Source organism: Plasmopara halstedii (genome assembly GCF_900000015.1).
Source record: "Plasmopara halstedii genome assembly, contig: Scaffold_1583, whole genome shotgun sequence".
In the NCBI taxonomy this organism is placed as follows: Eukaryota; Oomycota; class Peronosporomycetes; order Peronosporales; family Peronosporaceae; genus Plasmopara; species Plasmopara halstedii.
The window spans coordinates 161,365-184,237 of NW_020188494.1; the positions used below are offsets into that span (position 1 = coordinate 161,365).

A 22,873-nucleotide genomic window follows, 5' to 3' on the forward strand; every position below is an offset into this window, starting at 1 on the left:
CCTCTGGAGTGGACGTGCTTTCAGGAGTTAGTGTAGACTGTGGAGCTGCTGTTGGGCTGGACGTCGATTGAGGAGCGATCGTCGATGGTTCCGGAGCAGTCGTGGTTTCGGTCGAAGGAGACGAGCTGTCAGGAGCAATCGTCGGAGTGGACGGAGTTGATGTTTCTTCCTGAGCGGGTGTAGTCTTGGGCGCCTCGGTCGGAATATACGTAGACTCAGGAGTGGACGTGGTTTCAGGAGTTAGTGTAGACTGTGGAGCTGCCGTTGGGCTGGACGTCGATTGAGGAGCGATCGTTGATGGTTCCGGGGCAGTCGTGGTTTCGGTCGAAGGAGACGAGCTGTCAGGGGCAATCGTCGGAGTGGACGGAGTTGATGTTTCTTCCTGAGCGGGTGTAGGCTTGGGCGCCTCGGTCGGAATATACGTAGCCTCTGGAGTGGAAGGGCTTTCAGGAGTTGTGGTCGATGTGGGAGCTGCAGTCGAGGGAAACGTCGATGGTTCTGAAGTAGGCGTGGCTCCGGTCGAAGGAGACGTCGATGGTTCTGAAGTAGGCGCAGATTCGGTCGAAGGAGACGAGCTGTCAGGAGCAATCGTCGGAGTGGACGGAGTTGATGTTTCTTCTTGACCGGGTGTAGTCTCGGGAGCGTCGGACGGAATATACGTAGACTCTGGAGTGGAAGGGCCTTCAGGAGTTGTGGTCGATGTGGGAGCTGCAGTCGAGGGAGACGTCGATGGTTCTGAAGTAGGCGTGGCTTCTGTCGAAGGAGACGAGCTGTCAGGAGCAGTCGTCGATGTGGACGGGGTTGATGTTTCTTCCTGAGCGGGTGTAGTCTCGGGCACGTCGGACGGGTTATACGTAGACCCAGAAGTTGACGTGACCCCCGGGCTTAAAGTGGATTGAGGAACTGGTGATGGACCGGTTGTATACTTATTGTTTGGAGAAGATGTATAAAATGAGTTAGCGGGTTGCGTCGATGGGCTCAAGTCGACTTCGTCTTCAGAAGCTGATGTGGCCTTAGGAGCAGTTGCTGGGATGGATGGGAATGGAGGGGCAATGGTCGGAGCGGATGTAGTCGCAGGAGGAGTGGTACAAGGCGCTTTGACGTCATGGTCAAAACTTTTCACAATAGGGGCTTTGGCTTTGCTGTACTTGCTCTCTGTCGGACGGTAACTTTCTTTTTTATAACGTCCAATCTCAAAAAAGTCGGAACGACTATTAGGCTGATGGAAATTTCCAAAATTGTCATCATTGTTGCCGCGCAAAGACTTGGACGTGTACATCTCGTTGGCTTGGTAAGAAGGAATCTGTCCATCGTTTCTTTTTGATGAATACGGAGTTGCATTCGAATTGCTCACTTCAGTGTCTTTGGCTCTTGACTTACTTCCATAATCATTATTTTCATTCGTGAACCGCTTTCGATCACCCTTTTTGTATTTGTGGTGTTTCTGTTCATGCTGTTGGTTGTCGGTGTTGGTAAGCTTACTTGGCAAACCAAAGACTTTTTGAATCAAATTATCATTCACATTGCTGTACGACGGAGTTGGATACGAATGATCCACTAACGAGTGATCTTCAGCAACATTGGGGCTGTACGGTAGCGGAGAGAGAAAGTTCTGACTTTCGTTTTCGGTAGGATACTGCATGACATGGTTGTCGTTGCTCTCAAAAGGGTTTGGCGTCAAGGTCTCGACCAATTCCGGATGATTCAAGTCGTGCATTAACGTTAATCTCTCTTCTTCCGGAAATGTCACCTCAGCATCGCCGTATCCAGAAGCAGATGCACTGGATACATACGAGGTCAAATCCTCGTCAGTAGTGGTTTTGTACTGCGTAATCTCATTTCCAAAAATCTCATTCATCGGGAAGACGCACTTTAACGTAGTGCCAGCGACGAGAATACACTCTGCATCACTTGGCGCAATGCACTTGCCATTGATGTATGATGGAAGACCTTCATTGCAATTCTCAACAGCTACGTCCCCTTTTAAAGGACAGGCTTTTCCACTTGCGTTATCTCCACAGACTTTTCCGCGAGATGACGGGATGGTGTAAGTGGCATCGCCAAGGATTGACACGGTCGGGTCTGCAGCTACAAGACTGAGAGAGACTGCAGCTGCGATGGTTGCACCGAAAGGCTTTCGAACAAAACCCATCAAGTCTTGAATTTCTTTTGTTGAGACTTGAGTTATCAAATTGATGAAGCAGATTGAAGAATGAGATATTGCTCGGAGCTTAAAGTGCAAATTGAAAGGCACTTGTTGTCAGGACACGAAAAGTTCGATCATTTACCAGCACGAAGCACAAAAATTAACGACGGCACAATGCCACGACGTCTTTGAAATTCATTCAAGTCTTATTGTAACGCATTTATCAAATAGAATAGTCCATGAAAAGGTCGAAAGACGTTATTTGGATAAACATTTCGGAGCGTTCGACTGGAGAATTTGTAAGAAAGCCGTAAACGACTTTTAGTCGTGACATTGTAAAGTATTTCTGTCTCCTCATTTTTCTATTAACCATAACAATTTGGTGAAAACTGATGGAAGAGAAGACGCTATGCTTGCAGTTTGACTCTGCCACTACGACGAACGGCACACAGTGGCTGGCGTTACATCAATTGAATGGAATTGTTAAAAGACCACACGTATTGGCTTTCGTGGCGAAACGTCTTGTAAAGAGACAGATCTAAGCTACGAAAGAGACTCCACAACGTGGTACAAAAACATGTTAGAGTTTGTGATTCTACTTCAATCTGCAATTTACTATGATAGATTAGAGATGGCAAAGAGTAAGTGTACGACCGGTCGTAACTAGAGCCAGGTACGAAGTTCTGAGGAGCTGGAATGAACTAGTATTTTGTTGAAATTGACATCTCGATGGCAGACGTCAATTTCACGTCATTAGAGAAGGCTGTAAGAGCTATTGTTAATATCAATGTCTTAAATTGACCTTCGGACCCTTTAATGACGTTTGTGGAACCATTACCGTTTAATATTGGCAACTTATCCTCAAAGGGGGCCCGATTACCATCGAAATCTCTGTCAAATATCCATCAAATGAGCAGATCAAGCACTAATGAAAACTTTATAATTTCGTCAGATTGTCAAAAAGCAGTGGCTACGATGGCAACATCGGATCATGCTCCTGAGTTTCAATTCTTAAAAGAGCTAATGGACTTACCGTTTTCTCAACACTGTACACTAAACACTTGGCTGATACGTTAAGAGATAGCTAACTGTTCCACTGCCACGAAATTTTGGATGCCTATCGTCGGATTGACTTCTATTTGCTCGGTCAATTAATGGCTTCAGTCATACTTTTTGAAATAGCGAAAGTGATCGACAAGTTTTCAGCTTAACCTTCAACTCCACGTCACGAATTAATTGACCATCTTGCAAGGGAGAGGACAGGCGTTATATTCACTGTACTTCTTCGCGTGGTACACATATTTCATCTATTTGTTATATTGCTCGAACGTTTTTAGGATAATAAATCTTAGGTTACTTGTTCAATATAAAAAAGGTTCGCTATTTAGTACCAATTATGGGTATGGACCATAGTGGTCTTACCTATATATTCGAAGATTTCAAAGTTGTTTAGACGTCTAATTATTGGCTTCATCACGAATTTTGATCCGTAAGGAGTCGATAACATTCTTAAGCTGCATCAACGGCGAATGATTTGTTCTGTTTCTGTATCTAGGATCATTCCTTTTGTCAAGAGCTTCAGTATCAATTCACACACCATGAAGGAAATCCTCACTTTCAATCGATAGCAAGCTTGACGAATCCATATAATTTATTTCCCACCCTAAATTACATTTTGATTCCTGAAAGTAGACTTGGATTCTAGTCAAGCTACAGCAATTTGATTATGTTGCAACGTTTTGATCTCAAAGGTTGGTTGAATCAGCGGCATTTACTTAAAAAGCGACGTTTCTTTCATACGCATTTACTTGATCGGCATTTCGTTTTAATGGACAATCATTTGTTAAAGACTTTAGAGCGCTGGTTTTAGACTTATAAAAGTAAAGTAAAAGCATGATTATCTCATTTAATCTAGATCATCTGCACGACACAAGAGTCTAACAAACGCTGGAATCCTTGCCACTGGGCTTCAGCTGAATGTCGAGACTCAAAACATCTCAGGAATTGTATATGCAAAAGCTCGCAGCTAGCTCTGAGTTCCTATCAACGAGCTTAACGATGTGGCTACTATCAGCTTAGAAGACAATCTCCATCGGAGGATAGGTAAACGATGGCGGAGCTGCTGTCGGTCTGGACGTGAATTGAGGAGCAATTGTCGATAATTCCAGAGCGGGCGTGGATCCAGTCGAAGGCGATGAACTTTCAGGAGCAGTCGTCGGAGCGGACGAAGGAGATGATTCTTCCGGAGCGGGCGTGGTTTCAGTCGTAGGAGACGAGCTGTTAGGAGTAGTCGATTGAGTGGACGGAGTGGATGTGCCTTCAGGAGCAAGTGTTGTCTTGGGCGCATCGATCGGGGTAGGCGATGACTCAGGAGTGGACGTGCCTTCCGGTATGGTAATTAATGGTAGAGTTGCCGCCGGTTTGGACGTGAATTGAGGAGCAATTGTCGATAATTCCAAAGCGGGCGTGGGTCCAGTCGAAGGTGATGAACTATCAGGAGAAGTCGTCGGAGCGGACGAAGGAGATGATCCTTCCGGAGTGGGCGTGGTTTCAGTCGTAGGAGACGAGCTGTTAGGAGTTGTCGATTGAGTGGACGAAGTGGATGTGCCTTCAGGAGCGAGTGTTGTCTTGGGCGCGTCGGTCGGGGTATGCGATGATTCAGGAGTGGACGTGCCTTCCGGTATGATAGTGGATAGTGGAGCTGCTACCGGACTGGACGTGAATTGAGGAGCAATCGTCAATGATTCCGGAGTGGCTGTGGATTCAGTCAAAGGAGACAAACTGTTAGGAGCAATCGTTGGAGTGGATGTGCCATCCGGTACGAGAGTCGTCTCGGGCGAATTGGTCGGAATATACGTGGACTCAGAAATGGACGTATCTTCTGGGGCCAAGGACGGTATAGGATCAGTTGTAATTGGGCTAGACGTATAAGCCATGTGCGATGGAGCAGCGGGTCGTGTCAACGGGGTTAAGTCGACCTCGTCTTCAGCAGTCGATGTGGCCTCAGGTGAAATTGGTGGAGCTGACGTAAACAGAATTGTTTCTGTTGGAACAGATGTAGTCGCAGGAGGAGGAGTACAAGGCGTTTGAACTTGATGATCAGAAGATCTAACAATCGGGTTCTTGGTGTTGCTGTAGCCGCTTTCATCCGAACGGTGTCCTTCATTTGTAGAGCGGTCAGTCTCAAAAAACTTCGAGCCAATATCAGGCAGATGAAAATAACTTGCAAAATTGTTATAATTGTTGCCGCGCAAGGACTTAGACGCGTACTCTTCGTGAGCCTTATAAGAGGGAGTTTGGTAAGAGGGAATCTGTACCTCGTCGCTTTTTAATGGATACAGTGTTGCGTTTGACTTGCTGGCTTTATTGTCTTTGGTACTTGGTCTGTTACCGTAATCATTACTTCCATTAGTGAAGCGCTTTAGATCACCCTTTTTGTATTTGGTGTGTTCTTGTCCATTCTGTCCATAGTCGTTGTTTGAACGCTTGCTTGATGAACCAAAGACCTTTTGAACCAAATTAGCATTCACGTTACCGTACGACGGAGTTGGGATTGAATGATCTTCAACACCATTGAAGTTGTACGACAACGGAGAAGAGGATTCGTGGCTTTTATTTTCCTCCGTTAGATATTGCATGACTTGATTATTGTTGCTTTCAAAAGTATCGGGTGTCAATGACTCGATCAATTTTGAATGACTCAAGTCGTGCACATACGTCACTTGCTCTTCTTCTGGATATGTCACTTCAGCATCGCCGCATCCAGAAGCAGATGCGCTGGATACGTACGAGGTCGAACCTCCGTCAATACTACGTTGATCAGCGTTTTTGTATGGCGTGTCCACATTTTCGAAAACCTCGTTTGTTGGATAGACGCATTTCAACGTGGTGCCAGCGACGAGAATACACTCTGCATCACTTAGTGCAATACACTTGCCATCGGTGTATGATTGAAGGCCTTCATTGCAATCAGCAACAGCGACATCTCCTTTTAACGGACAAGCTGTTCCACTTGAGTAACCTCCACAGATTTCACCACGAGATGACGGAATGGTGTAGGTAGCATCACCAAGAATTGATACGGTTGAGTCTGCAGCAACAAGACTAAGAGAGACTGCAGCTGCGATAGTTGTGGTAAAAGGCTTTCGAACAAAAACCATTAAGTCTTGGACTTGAGCTATCAAGTTGATGAAGAAAATTGAAGAATGAGCCTTAAGTGGATTGAAAGACACAGCAAAAAAAGGTTGAAACATTTTTAAAGCACGTAGTATAGAAAGTATGTTTGAGCTTCATTCGTCTGTCGTAACATATCAATGAAATCAAATCAAGAAGCCACGAATCGGTCGAAAGACGTTTATTACATCTGGCTACACAATTCGGAACGTTCGACTGAAGAGTTTGAAAAGACTTATAAATCGTGATATTGTAAAAGTATCTCTGTCTTTTACATCGTCGTCATCTATTATAATGAAACGTTTTAATAATTTGTGGACTTTTGAGACTAATGTTCGACGTTTTATTTCTGTGTTCTTGAATAGAGATGGGTGAATAGTATACGATAAATTTTTTAGAAACTAATGGAAGAGGAGACATTACGCTTGCAATTTGGTTCTGCCGCTACGACGATCGGCACACAGTGGCTGACGTTACAACAATCGAATAGAAATGTTGAGAGATTACACGTATTGGCTTTTGAGGCTAAAGGTCGTGTGAAACGACAGATTCGAGTTACGAGTAAGCAAGAAGACCAAAATCCCATAACATGGTACAAAACATATTAGAAATGTATTCTTTTACTTCAAATTACAAACTCATTATGACTAATTAGGGGTGGCAATGTGGAAGTGTACGACCAGTCAGGAATCGATTTAGGATCAAATCATGATGGACTGTGGAACTGGAAAGTACTCAATGAACAGAATCTTGTCGAAGTAGATGAGTTTCGACCATATTTACCACTGCACAATTTCTATGAAGGTCGTGCTATTTGTAATGGTGGTAGTATAAGTCTTTTGTCATTAGAAAAGGCTGAAGATCGTGTGCGGACAGTACTGGAAACGTGCGATCAATTAAAAGTGGTACAAAATTTAGTGGATATGGACTCATCATGGGGAGGTTTAGCTTATGAGATAATGACATACGTCATTGATGAATGTCCTCGTGCAGTAGTGATGACTATTGGTAACGATTGGAGCTATCCATTGAATGTATATGATGATTCTGCCGAATATTGTATTGCGTCCAGTATTCGTGATCGTACAAAAAATGAAGCAAGAATGAATATCAATGTTGCATCCTCGATATCACTTTTGTCAGAAGTGTCGCATTTATTGGTACCAGTGGCCATGAGTTCGAAAACCCTACTCAATACGACATTTCCACATCTTGAATTTAATAAAACCAGTTGTGTCGATGTGAGTTCAATTATTGCGACAGCGCTTGAACTCGCACTATCAGGTTTTCAAGATCGACCAGCGTATGAACTTTTGAAAGGATTCAACCCTCATATGAAGGTAGTTGAATTGGCTGCGCTATTTCCATATAATATGGACCCAACAAGTTTATTGCAATGTATTGGTGATAGTGTGACTAATGAAGTCCGCAGCAATATATTGCAACAAGATCCATTTTGCAACTATTCGTTACTTCCGACCATCCAACACGCAACATCTGACCAGAACCTACTGAACAAGTCATTTTACCGACACTTGTACTTCCGTGGATCATTTCATGGTCATTTGTCTCTACAATCTGCTTTTGATTCATTTCCTGTATCATCTCGAGACGTCACATTACAATGGTCATCATCTTCGCTATTTCTACCGACTAGTTATCGTCTTTCAACGCTTCAAAATTCATTGATTGATGGAATTACTCAATTGTCATCAAACAGAAAAGTTGGCAAGTATTTAAGCACATTGGGGCATTTAGTTGCAACTAGCAATAAGCGTATGTTGCACGAATTCACTCGTGTTGGAATGAGTCCAGACGCACCAGAAGAGCTCAAATCTCATTTGGCAACACTAAGTGACCCATATCTTATATGATAGATGTCAAGTGAAATATTAATAAGTTCAGCATCAAATTTCTCAAAAAAAACTCGTATTTAGTATAGTCTGACCTAAAATATTTATTAGTCCATTTTTCAAGTCGTAGGTAGCTACGAAGCGAAACGCCGTAAAAAAAAAGAAGTAAAAGCGGGCAATTTATTGTCAACACAGTCAACGGGATTTCCCATCGCAATGGACCGAAAACAAAGCGAGACATCGATTTCCTATCGTAGTCGACGTAATGTCGACGAAGATTCGTGGACAGAAGTCGAGCGACAAGAGCTTGACCATGCTGTAAGAAGATTATTGGATTGGCAAAAGAATATGAACTATGTGACCAATATTTCTATTTTTTTTCTTTTTGTAGACTTCGTTTGTATCGGAAAGTATGTATCTTGTCATGGAGAGTCCTGCAGGTGCTCTATATTCGGGCGAAACGGTGCAGTTCAAAGTCCATGCACTTTGTGACCAGACAACATTGGGGAGAGTCGTAGATTCTAGTGAGAAGAAGAAAGTAGTACAAGATCATGAAGACGAGATGATGCACGGAACACTATTTTTAACGAACTATCGACTACTATTTCGCTCTTTCAATGTAAGTAGTAATAATACTCTGTTCTTTTCAAATATATTGATAAGTGTTTCAATCATTTGTATTTAAAGCACCGTGAAGAAGAAGCAATGGAAATTTTATTGCACAATATTGCAGAATTGGCCGAATTTCGTGTGAATGGAAAATCAGGGTTTATGAGTCAATTGGAAATTTCATGTAAGAATTTTAAAGTGATCAAGTTATTTTTTCCGGGGGAAACAGTATCGGGAGACGTTTACGTGATTATTAGTCAATTGCTTATGGGAAAGCTTCAGCCCGCAGCGTTTGTCTGTGCACGTCAACTGGACATTTCAGGATGGAAAATGTATGAGTTAGAGTCTGAATTTGCACGATTGGGCTTTAAAACACCAAAGTGTGGTACTCAGATTGGTGGATTTCGCATCACAGATGTTAACAATAATTATAAATTGTGTCCAACGTATCCTAGCTCGTTTATTGTCCCTGCATTGGTCTCTGATGGCGAACTGCGGAAAATGAGTAACTTTCGTGCTCGTGGACGCGTACCAACTATAACGTATCGACACAAAAATGATGCAATTGTTGGAAGATGTGCACAACCACTTGTGGGTCTGAGACGTAAACGATGTGCGTCGGATGAAGCATTTATAGCTGCATTACGACGAGAATGTGGCGGAAAAGTTTTGTTTATTGATTGTCGTAGCCAAACTAGTGCTTATGGTAATATTGCATTGGGTGGAGGATTTGAAGTGTATGTCGTATGAAGAAATTGGTATTATTGTTGAATATGACTGATTTTATATGAATTTTGTAGATTGGATTACTACAAAGATACCAATATATTGTTTATGGGGATTGAAAATATTCATTCAATGCGTGATTCAATTCGCAAACTTTTTGACTTGATCAAGAATGAAATTCGTGGCAATGAACGTCCGAATTGGCTATCGTGTCTAGAGGTTTGTTTATTATATTATTAATATGATTATTAAATGATATTAATATTGCGGCTACATAGAGCACACGATGGCTAGAACACGTACGCTCGATCCTCGTCTCATGTTCTATATGTGTGGCAAAGCTTATTGACGGCACGAGCTTAATGATTCATTGCTCAGATGGTTGGGATCGTACGGCGCAGCTCACGGCTTTAGTCAAGTTGTGTGCTGATCCGTACTACCGTAGTATTAAAGGCTTTCAGGTAAGCTCATTCTTTTTTGAATGCGACTCTCGACCTGCGTAACAAAAGGTAATGCTCTAGGTTCTTATTGAACAAGAATGGTGTGCCTTCGGACATCAATTTCGTGCACGATCAGGGCCCACGGATACACAAGTTGCTTATTGGGAGGACGACAATACATCACCTGTATTTCTGCAATTTGTCGATGCTGTGTGGCAATTAATGCGCCAGTTCCCATGCTCGTTTGAGTTTAGTGAACGCTATTTAATCGCATTAGTTGATGAAGCTTATAGCAAACGAAGTGGAACGTTTCTTCATGATTGTGAAGCAGCTCGAAAGGTGTGTACAATATGTGAGAATTGATATTGTTATTGTTATTATAATTTCAATTCATTGTTTCATTAGGAGTCGAAGACAATGTATCGGTGCACAAGTGCATGGACAATATTGGAGTTACATCCTGATGCTGCAGAATTTCGGAATCCTTTTTTTATGGTACCATCAAATGACAAAATATCGAGTGCAAAGTCGCCATCAGTGTTGCATTGCAAGTGGCACACAAGTTCATTAGCAATTTGGTCTAGTTTTTATTTGCGATCACTGGCACCAAATGAATCACGGGTAAAGTTTTTACATGTTGACATAGTAAGTGTTTGATTCTTATGTCTTATATATTATGGTCACAATTTATAGGACGCATGGGCACAAAAGTTGCAAGTGACACAACGTGAGTTGCAAGATCAATTAAGTGTGGCACATGAACAGTTGCAGACGCAAATGGAACAAAATTTAGATTTGCAGACAGAAGTGGAACAATTGCGACGAGATCGTGCACAATTAACACGATTATTGGAAGGTGAAGTATATAGTGATACGCTTAATGGTTTACTTGTACATGAGGAAGAGGAAAGCGAAGATGGTGTGTTGCTTAGTGTGACATCTATGGCAGAAAGTCGCACAACATGCAGTGAAAGTGGCTCAATAACGTCAGAAGGCAAAGTGTATGCAACAACAGGCGTTGGATGTTTTCTTGGCGGATCTATGAGTCAAGATTTTGAAATTTTACATTCATATTTTGATCCGATCGATGCAACTTCGACATTATTTACACGCAGAATGAATGTTGAGGAAGTGGTAAGATAAAAATAGAAAGATGCAAAAATTGAAGTTTTTGATGGTGTTGTTTTGTTGCATGTAAACATAAAGTAAGTTTTAGCCAATAGAATTGCTCCGCAGATCCCACGTTGCCACAACACTTGGCAATTCAGCTCTTGGCACGACGGCAACATTAGTATGAGCAAGGAAGATGGCAATCACAAAGAATGCAAGCTATTGAGTGGCGATTTTGCCATGTTATTGCAGATCTTACTTGGATTTATTGCTCTCTCTGTGCTCGCATTGAAACGATTGCGTGAAGTGCCTCGACGTCCACTAGTGGTACATTATATTGCAACGTTAGTGGCAAATTGGGACACTTTGACAATATATTGTATATAGGTCTGGACTTTTGATGCTGCGAAGCAAATGGTTGGTGCAACATTTGCACATGTGGCGAATTTGTTTATTGCCATTGTGCTTTATTCTTACCAAGAGGACATGCATTCTGTCGGCCATTCTGTTGATCAGGTAAGATTTCTGATTCTATCACAAAAAGCAATTGCAAAGTCTTGACACAATAAGTGGGTTTTCATTGCAGTGCGCATTGTACTTTGTCAATTTTACATTAGACACGACATTTGGGATTTTTCTCAACTACGTTTTATTATCAGCAGTTGTGCTTTTAGCACTTCGTTTTAATTGGTCTTCCTTAAAAAAACCTGGCGATTATGGCACTCCTCCACGAGTACGAACATGGGTTACACAAGTTATTTCATGGATTCTCGTCATTTTTGTTTGCAAAATTCTCATTGCGGTGGTTATCGTAGCATTTCAAAAACCATTAGGAGCTTTTGCAGCGTTACTCTTTAAACCTTTGGATAGTTATCCAGACGTTGAATTGACTATTGTCATGATTGCTTGTCCATGTTTAATGAATGCGCTACAATTTTGGATTCAAGACAATTTCTTAAAAAAAGATGTTCGAGACGAAAGTTTTATTGTCGCCCAAGCAGCTGAGTCGCCAAATTCAAGTGACAATAAATTGTCGAGTCTCGGCACTCAAACACAAGACGAATGCAGTGAAGCTAGCGAAGATGATTTGAAGCTCATGATTGTAGAAAAATCCGACAGAAAGAGACTTCATCTTGATCTTTCATCCGTGTAAAGTACTAGTTTCAAGTCATGTAAACCCATAATCTCAGTGAAGCAATTTTTTTAAGAAAATTCAATGCCATTCTTTTGCATAGGTTATAAGCATTTACTTCCGTCGCATAAACATAAGAGCTAGAGCTCCAAGACCCACAACTAAAGTTGCGCCTCCTGCTATTAAACCCGTTGGGTTCTTTTGCTCACGTTTGCGACGGGATTTTTTGCTTTTCTTCCTTACAATTTCTTCGTCACTACTTTCGTCACTACTATCTGACGACATTTCATCCACTTTCGTAAGAATTTGACTACGCGCCTTGGCTCCACCAACATTCACGCTACTTGCAGTATTGCTTGCACTCGAATTAGCCATAGACACGACACTGCCATTACCATCATGAGAACGATTGACCACATCAACGACGAGGACCAGACGCTTCCAACCCGCACGCTGGGCCATGTGCACGGCTTCCACAAGACTCTCGTCTGATGTCAAAACTGCCAAATCTCCTTCATCATCTTCATATTTAAGACGCAGGGCTTCATTGTCGTCCATTCCCATTTTAAATCGAATTTGTTCTAATAGCGGACCCATTGAGGTAAAGCGACACATGATGCGATGGAAATGACCTTGAGAACCATCGCTCACTTTAAATACAAACATGTTTTCGTCCATAGTTTTCTGCATTAAATTGCTAGTCGCGGCTGTATTTGCGCCACTCACAACAGACACACTCTCACCGAGTTCTGCGTATGCACCGAGCGAGTTGGAATACCGACCAGCACCAAGACCCACAGCACTTGCCGTCGGAGTTGACACGCTGCCATTACCATTGAACTCGTCACGCTCGAATTCTTCGATCGTACCAATAGATCGTACATCGTCATTTACTTCGCCAAATGCACCGCCAGCCACTTCTTCCTGAAGATTCATTGCTGTCTGCCAGAACTTTCTCCAGTCACCGTTAGAAGTGCCACCAGATGTCGTCTGAAATTGACCATAGCTCAAGCAAATGACGTCTGCCATGCCCAGAATCTCACCATCGTCGGCCAATACGGGCATAAAAAGTTGACCTGCACCGTGCAATGCACGTAAACCATCTACAATGCTCATGTTCGGGCCCATTAGATCTGGATCTACTGTCATCACTTCTTCAACCGTCGTGGTATCAGCGTACAAGCCCTTGGCTACCAATTTACGGAGCAAATCTTTCGTTGTCACCATACCGCACAATTCTTGCTCGTCACCCAAGACTATCGCCGCTTTCTTTGTATTTGCCATCAGCTTCGCTGCACGTGCTGCAGTCGTATGAATGGTAATCACTGGCGGCATTAGCTCGCCGTCCAGTGCGTCTCCTACTGTCGGTCGTACCATTTTTTCCATCATTGGACCCAGTAATCGCTTCAGATTCGAGCCTGTTTCAAGATCTCGTGAGAATTGTGACGCCGCTGCTTCAGTGGACTGCTGCACCTTTTCCATACACGCTATGGCGTCGTATAGACACTTGGAGATATCCAGCATGCCTTGAGGAGTGCCGTCCGAGCCGAGAACCGGCAAATGCTTAAATCGACCTTCCAGCATCTTTGTGATGGCTTCGATGGCCTGATCTTCCATGTACACGCACATGGGTTTCTTCGTCATCACAGAAGCGACGGAACAGCTCTCTGGATCCAGCTCTTCAGCTAGCACGCGCCGCACAATGTCCGTGTCCGTCAAAATTCCACGCAATTCACCTTCTTCGGTCGTAACCACCACTGCCTCGACGCGTGCTTGCCGCATACGCTTGGCTGCTTCAGCTACCGTGATAAATTCGTTGATACGCGTGACTTGCTGTGGGCGAAGCATCGAGACGGGACGCATTGCACCCTCCGGTTCAGGATTATCGCGATCAATCATGGACGAGTGGTGACTCTCCGTATACTTGCCTGGTCGGCGGCGAGACACGCGCGAGCCAGTCAAGCTGGCCAGCTCACTAAAGTCATCTTCGTCATGACCAAGCGCCAGTGAGACGTCCCAGAACGCGCGCCAGTCCGAGTCCTCGTCTATGGCTGCAGCGCCGCTCGCAAATGTGCCGTAACATAGCGACAGGACATCCAGCATGCCTACAATCGTGGCCGTTTCTTGATTGACAACCGGCAAGTGCAAAAAGTTCTGCTCGTACATTATATGCAGCGCTTCAACAAGTTTCGTGTTAGGTGGAGCCGTTTCAGGGTTTGGTGTCATCACCTGGCCCACAGTCGTTTCAGCGGCGTCAAGACCTGCGCCAGTCACACGTAGTAGCAGATCCTTGGGCGTAAAGACTCCTAAAACTTTTCTAGTCAGCGCAGATGTTCCGATGTCATAGCCTCCCCCACTAAACGACGATCGACGACCGCCACTCACTGACGAACTCGAGTCATTAATTGGATCCTCTACAATCAGTGCAGCTTTACGAGACGCAGCCATCTGACGCGCCACTTCCATCACTGTATCATGTTCACTTACGAGCGGCGGCAGTGTCTCATCTTCAAGAATGGTGTCCACCGTTGGTGATAGCAGCTTCTCCACCATCGGGCCAACAAGCTGCTTTAAAGCTCCCTGGCCATTGCCGATACCAGTGACGTGTAACTGTTTCTCCAGGCGCTGTCGAAGCGAGCCACTAGACGACTGTTGCACCTTTTCGATGCGAGTAATGGCGTCATACAGGCATTTCTGGATTCGAAGCATACCGGATACCATTCCCGTTGCGTCCACGACCGGCAGATGACGAAATTTTCCTTCCAGCATCATAAACATGGCATCCATTGCGCTGTCGCGTTCGTCAACAAATTTCGGGTTTGGAGTCATTGCATCCATCACACTGACGTAAAATGGATCATTTCCCAGCGCCACCACACGCCGGGTTACATCGGTATCCGTTAAGATTCCGAGCAGTGCACCATCACGTCCGATAACTAGAGCCGCATCTGTCTGCGTGATACTCATCTTCTGAGCAGCATCTGCAACTGTGAAGGTCTCGGAGATCGTGATTGCTTTGGAAGGACGCAGCTTTGACACTGGACGCACATCTCCCGTCGCCAAATTCGCTTGACGGCCCTTTTGACTCAAGCCACTGCTGCTTGGTGCAACGCTGTGAGAGAATCCACTACGGAAACTGTGCTGTGACGACGCGTCGTCGTCTTCAGCGGCCTCAAATGACGCATTCCAAAATGATTTCCATTCACTTGGCTTGCCTTTTGCAAATGATCCATAGCTTAACGATAATACATCAATAAGACCAGTGGGCTGCTTGCTTGTCTCAGTTTGCATCACAGCTAGGTACAGCGTCTTTTGATCGTGCATGATGTGCATTGCGTCAATCACTGACGTCGCTCCCGTTATCCTCACATCTTTGTCAAGCATTACTTCGCATACTGGTGTCGTGTGGACGGGCAGACCACGTGCTAGCACTTTCTCGAGCATTTCTTTTGGCGTAAAAATACCACAATACTGTCCACGATTGTTTACGACTAGTGCACCTTTTTTAGTGCTTGCCATCTGCTTGGCCACCTCAAAAACAGACGTATACTGCTGAACATGAGGCGGTTCGACGCCTTCTTCATTGATAACAGTCTGAATGTCGGGTGAAAACATTTTATTTACCATCGATCCGAGAAGCTGCGAGACGCCATCAGCACGTGCATTGCCATTCGCACGAATATTCATCTCCTTCTTCAGCGTTTGGCGCAGAGCAGCCGACGATTGTTCCGACTTTTCCATCTTACGAATAGCATCATACAAACACTTTGCAATGCTCAAGATACCTACGACAGGGCCGTTGCGCTCGACGACCGGCAAATGACGAAATTTGCCTTGAAGCATGGAGATCAGTGCTTCAATCGCCGGATCATCCATGGATACAAATACAGGGTCGCGCGTCATAACATCGCCTACTAATGTTGTATTTAATGGTCTATTCTCAGATACGACGCGGCGCGTCAGGTCCGTGTCAGTGATTATTCCGCTGAGCATGCCTTCATTCGACACAACCAAGACGCAGTCCATCTTGTTGCGCCCCATTGTCCGTGACAGCTCGGCAAGTGTTGTCGTCTCCAAGACCGTCAACACCTTAGATGGCCGCAGCTGTGCAACGGTGCGACTCCTTTCCTCTCGTTCTGCCCGCGACAGGAGCGTTGTTCGCTCACGATTGTCAGTCTCTGATGGCTGCGATGGTTGGTCTAGCTGCAGCGTCGTGTTCCAGAACTCTTGCATTTGCTCACGATTTTCCCCATATATGGCATCAATCGTTCCGTAACTCAGATCTAGCACATCAACCATTCCCACCAGTTCGTTCGATGTATCCTTAAGTACAGGCAGGTTCAAAATGCGCGAATCGTGCATAATGTGCAATCCATCGAGTACCGAAGTCGATGGAAAAGCAATCTCGGGGTCGTTCATCATCACATCTTCTACGTGCGTCGCCGAAGCTTTATGTCCTTTAGCAATGACGTTTAGCACCAATTCATTCGGAGAAAAGATCCCGACAAGTTTGTTAGGATTAAAATTGTCGACGATCAGTGCAGCTTTCTTCGTCGTGGCCATAGCTTTAACTACATCACTCACGAGAGATGACATGGGTAGACGCGGCGCTGGCGTTGAATTGCTTTGGGCTTCACTACTAAGAATTGATGTCAGCGTTGGTTTCGAAAGTTTTTCTAACATCGGAGCTAGCAGCTGCTGCAGCGTTGACGACTTGCCGCTTTTCTCGATCGACGCCTTGAGCTGATCCGTCGACTGCATCGCATACTCGAGACGCTTTGACACGTCGTAAATACACTTGCCAATGTTCAAAATGCCGGCGATCGAACCATTGTCAACCACTGGTAGGTGACGAAAGTGTCCTTCTTGCATCGAAAGTAACGCGTCAATTGCGCTGTCATTAGGAGACACGTACTTGATATCTCTAGTCATAACATTGCAAACGGGCACTTCCTCAGGAATCAAGCTGAGTGCCTGTACACGACGACAAATGTCCGTGTCGGTCAGGATTCCACTCAAGCCTCCAGCTTCATCCACGACAAGTAGCGCGTCCGTGCGCTTTTGTTTCATCAATAATGCTGCTTCAAACACAGAAGCAACCTCGTCGATTGTAATCGCAGGAAGGGGACGCAAACTCGAAACGGGACGAACATTGACGCCTTTATCGCGGTCCTTTTGTTGCCGCACTTTGCTAGCAACCGACATGGTTGACGTCGATCTACCTGACACCATCGAATTTGTCTCGTCATCGTGATAATCGAGGGCAGCGTTAAATAGATTTCCTATCTCGCGCGATTCGCCAAACGAAGCCAAACTGATGGACAGCACATCAGCTACGCCCAAGATCTCTCCAGAGTCAGAGGCTACGACAGGTAAATTTAGGAATTTGCCGTCGTGCATGATATGGAATGCATCTAGCACGGATGTTTCTGGGACTGCATACTCTGGATTGGGTGTCATGACGTCACTGACACATGTCATATTGACGTCAAGCGCTTCGGCTACAACACGATGTAGTACGTCTTTCGGGGTGAAGATGCCAATCAGATCCTGTGATTCCGGGTTTGAGGACACGACAAGCGCCGGTCGCTTTGTTTCTGCCATGTATGTCGTGGCTTCATAAACTGTCATGTTACCGTACACGAGCGGCGGCATCACTTCTGTGGGCTTTGATACAACGTCAAGCAACGTAGGGGACAGCATTTTCTCTAACATCCCCCGAAGCATCGCATTGTCGCTCTTCGCGCCTAATTCTTGCTGCAATGCTGTCGACAAATTTTCAACTCGACGAATGGCATCGTGTAAACACTTGGCGACATTTAACATGCCAACAATGTTGCCGTTTTGAGCACTCACGACTGGTAAATGACGAAACTTACCACTCAGCATCATGTCCATGGCATCCACTGCACTATCGTCAAGACTTACACAGCTGGGCTTCGGAGTCATTACAGATCCAATTGTGATTCGAGCGGGGTCTAAATTCTTTGAAATGACACGGCGAGCAACGTCCGTATCAGAAAATATACCACTCAATGCTCCTTCATAGTTAGTCACTAAAACAGCAGACGCACGATGCGACTTCATCAATCGCGCGGCCTCCAAGACGCTCGACTCTTCGTTCACTGTAATGGGCTTAGCTGGGCGAAGGCGCGCCACTGTACGGGATGGATCAGCTGTCGATGCTGCTGATTTCCTGGTCTTTGAAGATGTCGACATCATGGACGAGTGCGACTTTGCAAACGATTGACCAGAAGTGGTCGAACTGTTTGAATTGGAACGTGCACGACGCTCAAAAGTCGAAGGCTTGATTGGAGGTATAATCGGAGTCATCGTATGCGACTCATTGCGTCGTATAGTTGGGATGGGACCATTATAAATTGTGGGAGGGCGCCTGGGTGTCTGATTTGGGGCGACAGAAATCTCTTGGGTGGGACTGTAGTCAGTTGTCGGAGGAGAGCGGGAAGAAGCGTTTCCTGACGGCTGTACTGGCGGCAAAATTACTGGTGGAGCCACCAGAGCTGGTATTGGAGCTAACTCTGGAATTACTGAAGCTGGCATGGAAACTGACACAGCAGCCAACGGAGCTGGCGTGGAGACTGACACAGCAGCCAACGGAGCTGGCGTGGAGACTGACACAGTAGCCAACGGAGCTGGCGTGGAGACTGACATAGCAGCCAACGGAGCTGGCGCGGAGACTGAGACAGGAGCTGGCACCGGGTTTGGCACAGAAATCTCAGGAGTTGGTGCCAGGATTGGCGCAGAAACCTCGGGAACAGGACGTTTGTTCCCGGGTAGCGCCGCAGGAGAAGAATTTGGCGCTAGAACAGCAGGCTCGCTTTTCAAGAGTATACCACTCCTATCCACATTCGATGGGGGTGTAGGAGTAGCAGGCACTGGCTCAAGCTCTATAGGAGGTGACGCTTTTTTTTTCGGAGAAGGTGGGGGCACCGGCTCTGCGGGCACTTCGACCTTTTTCGGAGAGGTTGGAGAATTAACAGAAGCAGGAAACCTTGCGCGCTTCCTCTTCAATATGTCAATATCACTTTGAAGCTGTGCACACTTGTCAAACTTCTTTTTCTTCATCAAAGAGTCCAGCTCCTCGTTCAGCTTGTCAATTTCCGCATCCAATTCCGCCGGTGTCTGCTTCTTTTTGCGTGCAGACACGAGCGCATCTAAATTAGCCTGAAGGTCTCCACACTTGCTGAAATCCCGAGCAGCCATTGCCTCAGCAATTGTGATTTCCATCGCCTGAATACGTTCATCCAACTCTGCAGGTTCTAAATCATTCAGGTCCTCCTTAACATGTTTGCGGGCTTCATCGAGCACTTCAAGCTGCTTTTGAATCTCAGCACATCGGCCGAACTGCTTGCTTACTGCCGCCGCCTCCATATCTTCATTCAGCTTCTTGATTTCAGCATCAATTTCTTTGGCAGTACGCACCTTCTTACGAGCCTCAACTAACTTTTCTAGCTCAAGCTGCAAATTTGCGCACAACTCGAATTGTTTGCTCATTGCCGCATCTTCAATAGCTTTTTCTATTTCAGTAATTTTGACATCCAGTTCTTTTGGACCCAGTTCGTCACAAGGGTGCAACAAGTCACGTTTACGTATTAAATATCCTCGCGTAATTTTCTGAACAATGACCGCCTTTTCGTTGTGGATACGATGCTCTGCTCGCATTCGCTGATACTTAGCCATGGCCACACGCATGCGTAGAATATACATGACACGGTACGCGCATTGACGTAATCGCTTAAGTTTTTTCTTAGCCATACATTGCCGGACTTTCGTTTGAATCTTCACCACTGCTTCTATTCTCGCCATGTTGCGCACCCATTTTTGTATAGTACGTGCGGCTGATTTGCCACGTAACATTTCGAGCCTCCGTAGCTTGAATGCCATATCTCTTTTTAGAAAAACTTTGGTCTTTCCCAGTTGCCACTCTTCCTTGCCAGCTCCTAAGATAGACGAAATTTCCAGAACCAGCTCCTTAATATTTTCTGCATCCGGTGCTAAGGACTGATAATCGTAAAAGAATACGTCGTGATCTTCCCTCATAGCAAAACCTCGCTGACGAATTTGAATTGCTTCCATCATTCCAGAGTACTTTAATTGGCGCGCACAGTCAGCATCATTCAGCTCACTCGGACGCTTAACCTCATTTGGCTTGATACAGCGCACATAGCGAGGATTCGCCAACGAAATTTTGTTCATTAATTCCTGCAGTTGGTATCGAAATTGTGCACTGACCGAGACTTCTCGAATGTTGCGCGATTTATTGCCAAGTGCATTCTTTTTAACCTCTGTTGGACGACGCGAAATCGTGTGCTGCACTTGCTTGTTACCTGGAATAGCCTCGATCGATCGCATGTTTAAATCAAAGATTTCACGTAGCCAGTCGCTCTTAGATTGCCGGATGAGCTCTTTCATGTCGTCATTCATCATCTCATTGTTCTTATCATTAAACCCACTAGCATCGTAAATGACTTCACCAGCATAATGCTTAATTCCAAAATGCAAGTCCGCATCCATCTTTGGATGCACATAAAACTTGTTCTTACTCGTCGCTTGACCGCTCGTAGCGCGCCCAAACGAATTGTGTAAATTCGATACAAACTTTTTATTTGCTTCCTCGCCTTTCAATCGCCAATTATCATCCAGCGAGATAAAAATTCCTGGTTTCCCATTCACTTTACTTTCAATAAGATCTAAACATTCTTGATTGTCATCAAAGTCAATGTGTTTCCAGTCAATTCCTTCTTTTGCGTAATCATTTTGTTCCACCTCTAACATATGCTGATTAAAATGTCGCTGGAGCTTTTCATTAGCATAATTAATACATAACTGCTCAAAAGTGTTCCACTCAAACTTTTCAAAGCCATAAATGTCCAACACTCCAATAAATCCCCACTTGTCTTGCGTCCGTGAAATCGTACGATTAAGCTCAGACACAAGCCATAAAAAAAGCGAAGAGTAAATTCCTTTAGCCAATGCGTCACGTTTGTCACGTACTTGCTCGAAATTTTGCTGTTGGACAATCACCTTGCCACCGACGTAAAGTTGACGCGTCACAAGGGCCTTCGATAAGGCGTCTTCACTTACTTGAAGCAGCAATGCCACAAGTTTCATTCGATCAACCGAGTCATCTTCAACTGTTACGCATGTATCATTTTCCATCGCAAACTGCAAGTTGCCAAGGTGCAAGACTGCAGCCAAGAGTTCAAACACTCGCTCTTGACGCTTTGCCGTAATTCCAATCGTCTCTAAGCAACGTTTCGTCACGGCAAATTCTTGAACATCATCACACGAATGAATGTGAAAACATTCACTCTTGCGTAAATAATCATATTCATGCGGAGTCTGTAATTGAAGACGTTCTCGTAATGTCTTGTCCGCACCCGCAAGTAATTGGTAGAAAATGTGATAATTGCGTTCCCCTAAACTTTGTGATACAATTCGTGTCTTCTCAAGTAGAAAATTCAGAATTTGAGCACCTACAATTTTTCCGTGATGGTTAAATTGAATCTCAATAAATTTTCCAAATCGACTAGAATTATCATTCCGCAAGGTCTTAGCATTCCCAAATGATTCAAGTAGTGGATTGCTCTCCAAAACTCGCTCTTCAAGCTTCCCTAATGCACTTGCCATGCCGTCTAGAGGTACAGGGGCTGCATTTTCACCCTCAGGTCCTTTCCGGTAGCTTGTAGCACGAGCCAAGTATTGCATGATGATCTTGGTCGTTTCTGTCTTGCCTGAGCCACTCTCTCCACTAATAATGATACTCTGATTAGCTGGATCTAGTGCACCGCCTTGGATGAGCTGTGTATATGCATGATCCGCTAATGCAAAGACATGCGGGGGTAATGAGCCCATGGCTTTGCCATAATATTCCGTCATATGACGCTCACTGTAGACGTCTAACTGCTTATATGGGTTAATTGCAATGACAATAGGTCCAACATATGTGTAAATGAGATCATGTTCGTAGCGCTTGCGTAAGTTTTCAAGCAATGATTGCTCTGATAGATCTGACATGTGGAGAATGTCCTCAAACGTGTTGCCAGTAGGTGACGTGTCCGTATCTTGCATTTTTTTCTTCATCTTGGCGCGCAGTAGCCGCTCCTTGCGGGTGCCTCCACCACGTCGCTGCATAGTTATTGAGCGACCACTGCGATATTAGTCACCGATCTGCGTGTGGGCTACAAACGCGCGATTGTCGAATAAAACCTCAAGCAGATGGGTCAGGGACTTGAGCAAATTGAAATTGCGAATAGTGAATTTATCGACTTATTTTAGACAAACCAGGAGTGTTGACCTGTCGTTATTAATACCAATCACATACTGACGGTTATAAGGTTTAATTGCCCACAATGTTCCGGGAATGTTCGCTAAAGCAAGTATGCGAATACATATGATACTAAATTGGGTGAAACACATTGATTTCACGTATTCAGATTTTTTCTGGGGAGAATGGAAAAAACATATTTAAATGGAAAAAAATCTACCTTGAATTACAACTTTTCCACTAAAATGACAAAAATCTACGTACGAAGTAAGAAAACTATCTAAAGATCAAAAACATAAAAATATATCCAACTCGCTAAGAAATTTTTTAATGCTGCACATTACTGGTGCATCGACGCTTGTTGTGTCCCACTTGACTACAGCTGCCGCATCGATA

At 44.7% G+C, this 22,873-nt stretch overlaps 5 protein-coding genes across 5 annotated transcripts in view; 2 read left to right on the plus strand and 3 right to left on the minus strand.

Annotated features, from left to right (window-relative positions):
- Positions 1-2,152, minus strand: part of PHALS_01627 (Dystonin, GAS (Growth-arrest-specific protein), and related proteins) — a gene marked incomplete at both ends in the record, with an annotated part of 2,547 nt that extends 395 nt beyond the window's left edge. The window contains one exon of the mRNA XM_024716054.1: positions 1-2,152. This exon is cut by the window's left edge and continues 395 nt beyond it. Within this exon, the coding sequence (XP_024581691.1) occupies positions 1-2,152 (2,152 nt within the window).
- Positions 2,153-4,221: 2,069 nt separating this feature from the next.
- PHALS_01628 (uncharacterized protein) lies at positions 4,222-6,306 on the minus strand (the record flags this gene model as incomplete). The annotated part of the gene is made up of 1 exon (XM_024716055.1): positions 4,222-6,306. The coding sequence occupies one exon, from the start codon at positions 6,304-6,306 to the stop codon at positions 4,222-4,224; it is 2,085 nt and encodes a 694-aa protein (XP_024581692.1).
- A 417-nt stretch (positions 6,307-6,723) lies between these two features.
- On the plus strand, positions 6,724-8,193 carry PHALS_01629 (myotubularin-like protein; the record flags this gene model as incomplete). Its single annotated transcript, XM_024716056.1, has 2 exons — positions 6,724-6,911; positions 6,975-8,193. 2 exons carry the CDS (start codon positions 6,724-6,726, stop codon positions 8,191-8,193), a joined length of 1,407 nt encoding a protein of 468 aa, XP_024581693.1.
- A 195-nt stretch (positions 8,194-8,388) lies between these two features.
- On the plus strand, positions 8,389-12,210 carry PHALS_01630 (myotubularin-like protein; the record flags this gene model as incomplete). The annotated part of the gene is made up of 11 exons (XM_024716058.1): positions 8,389-8,490; positions 8,564-8,791; positions 8,860-9,518; positions 9,582-9,726; positions 9,786-9,968; positions 10,029-10,286; positions 10,353-10,568; positions 10,641-11,081; positions 11,184-11,384; positions 11,445-11,573; positions 11,644-12,210. The coding sequence occupies 11 exons, from the start codon at positions 8,389-8,391 to the stop codon at positions 12,208-12,210; spliced, it is 3,129 nt and encodes a 1,042-aa protein (XP_024581694.1).
- A 93-nt stretch (positions 12,211-12,303) lies between these two features.
- On the minus strand, positions 12,304-22,344 carry PHALS_01631 (myosin 29; the record flags this gene model as incomplete). Its single annotated transcript, XM_024716059.1, has 1 exon — positions 12,304-22,344. One exon carries the CDS (start codon positions 22,342-22,344, stop codon positions 12,304-12,306), a length of 10,041 nt encoding a protein of 3,346 aa, XP_024581695.1.
- Between the last annotated feature and the right edge of the window lie 529 nt (positions 22,345-22,873).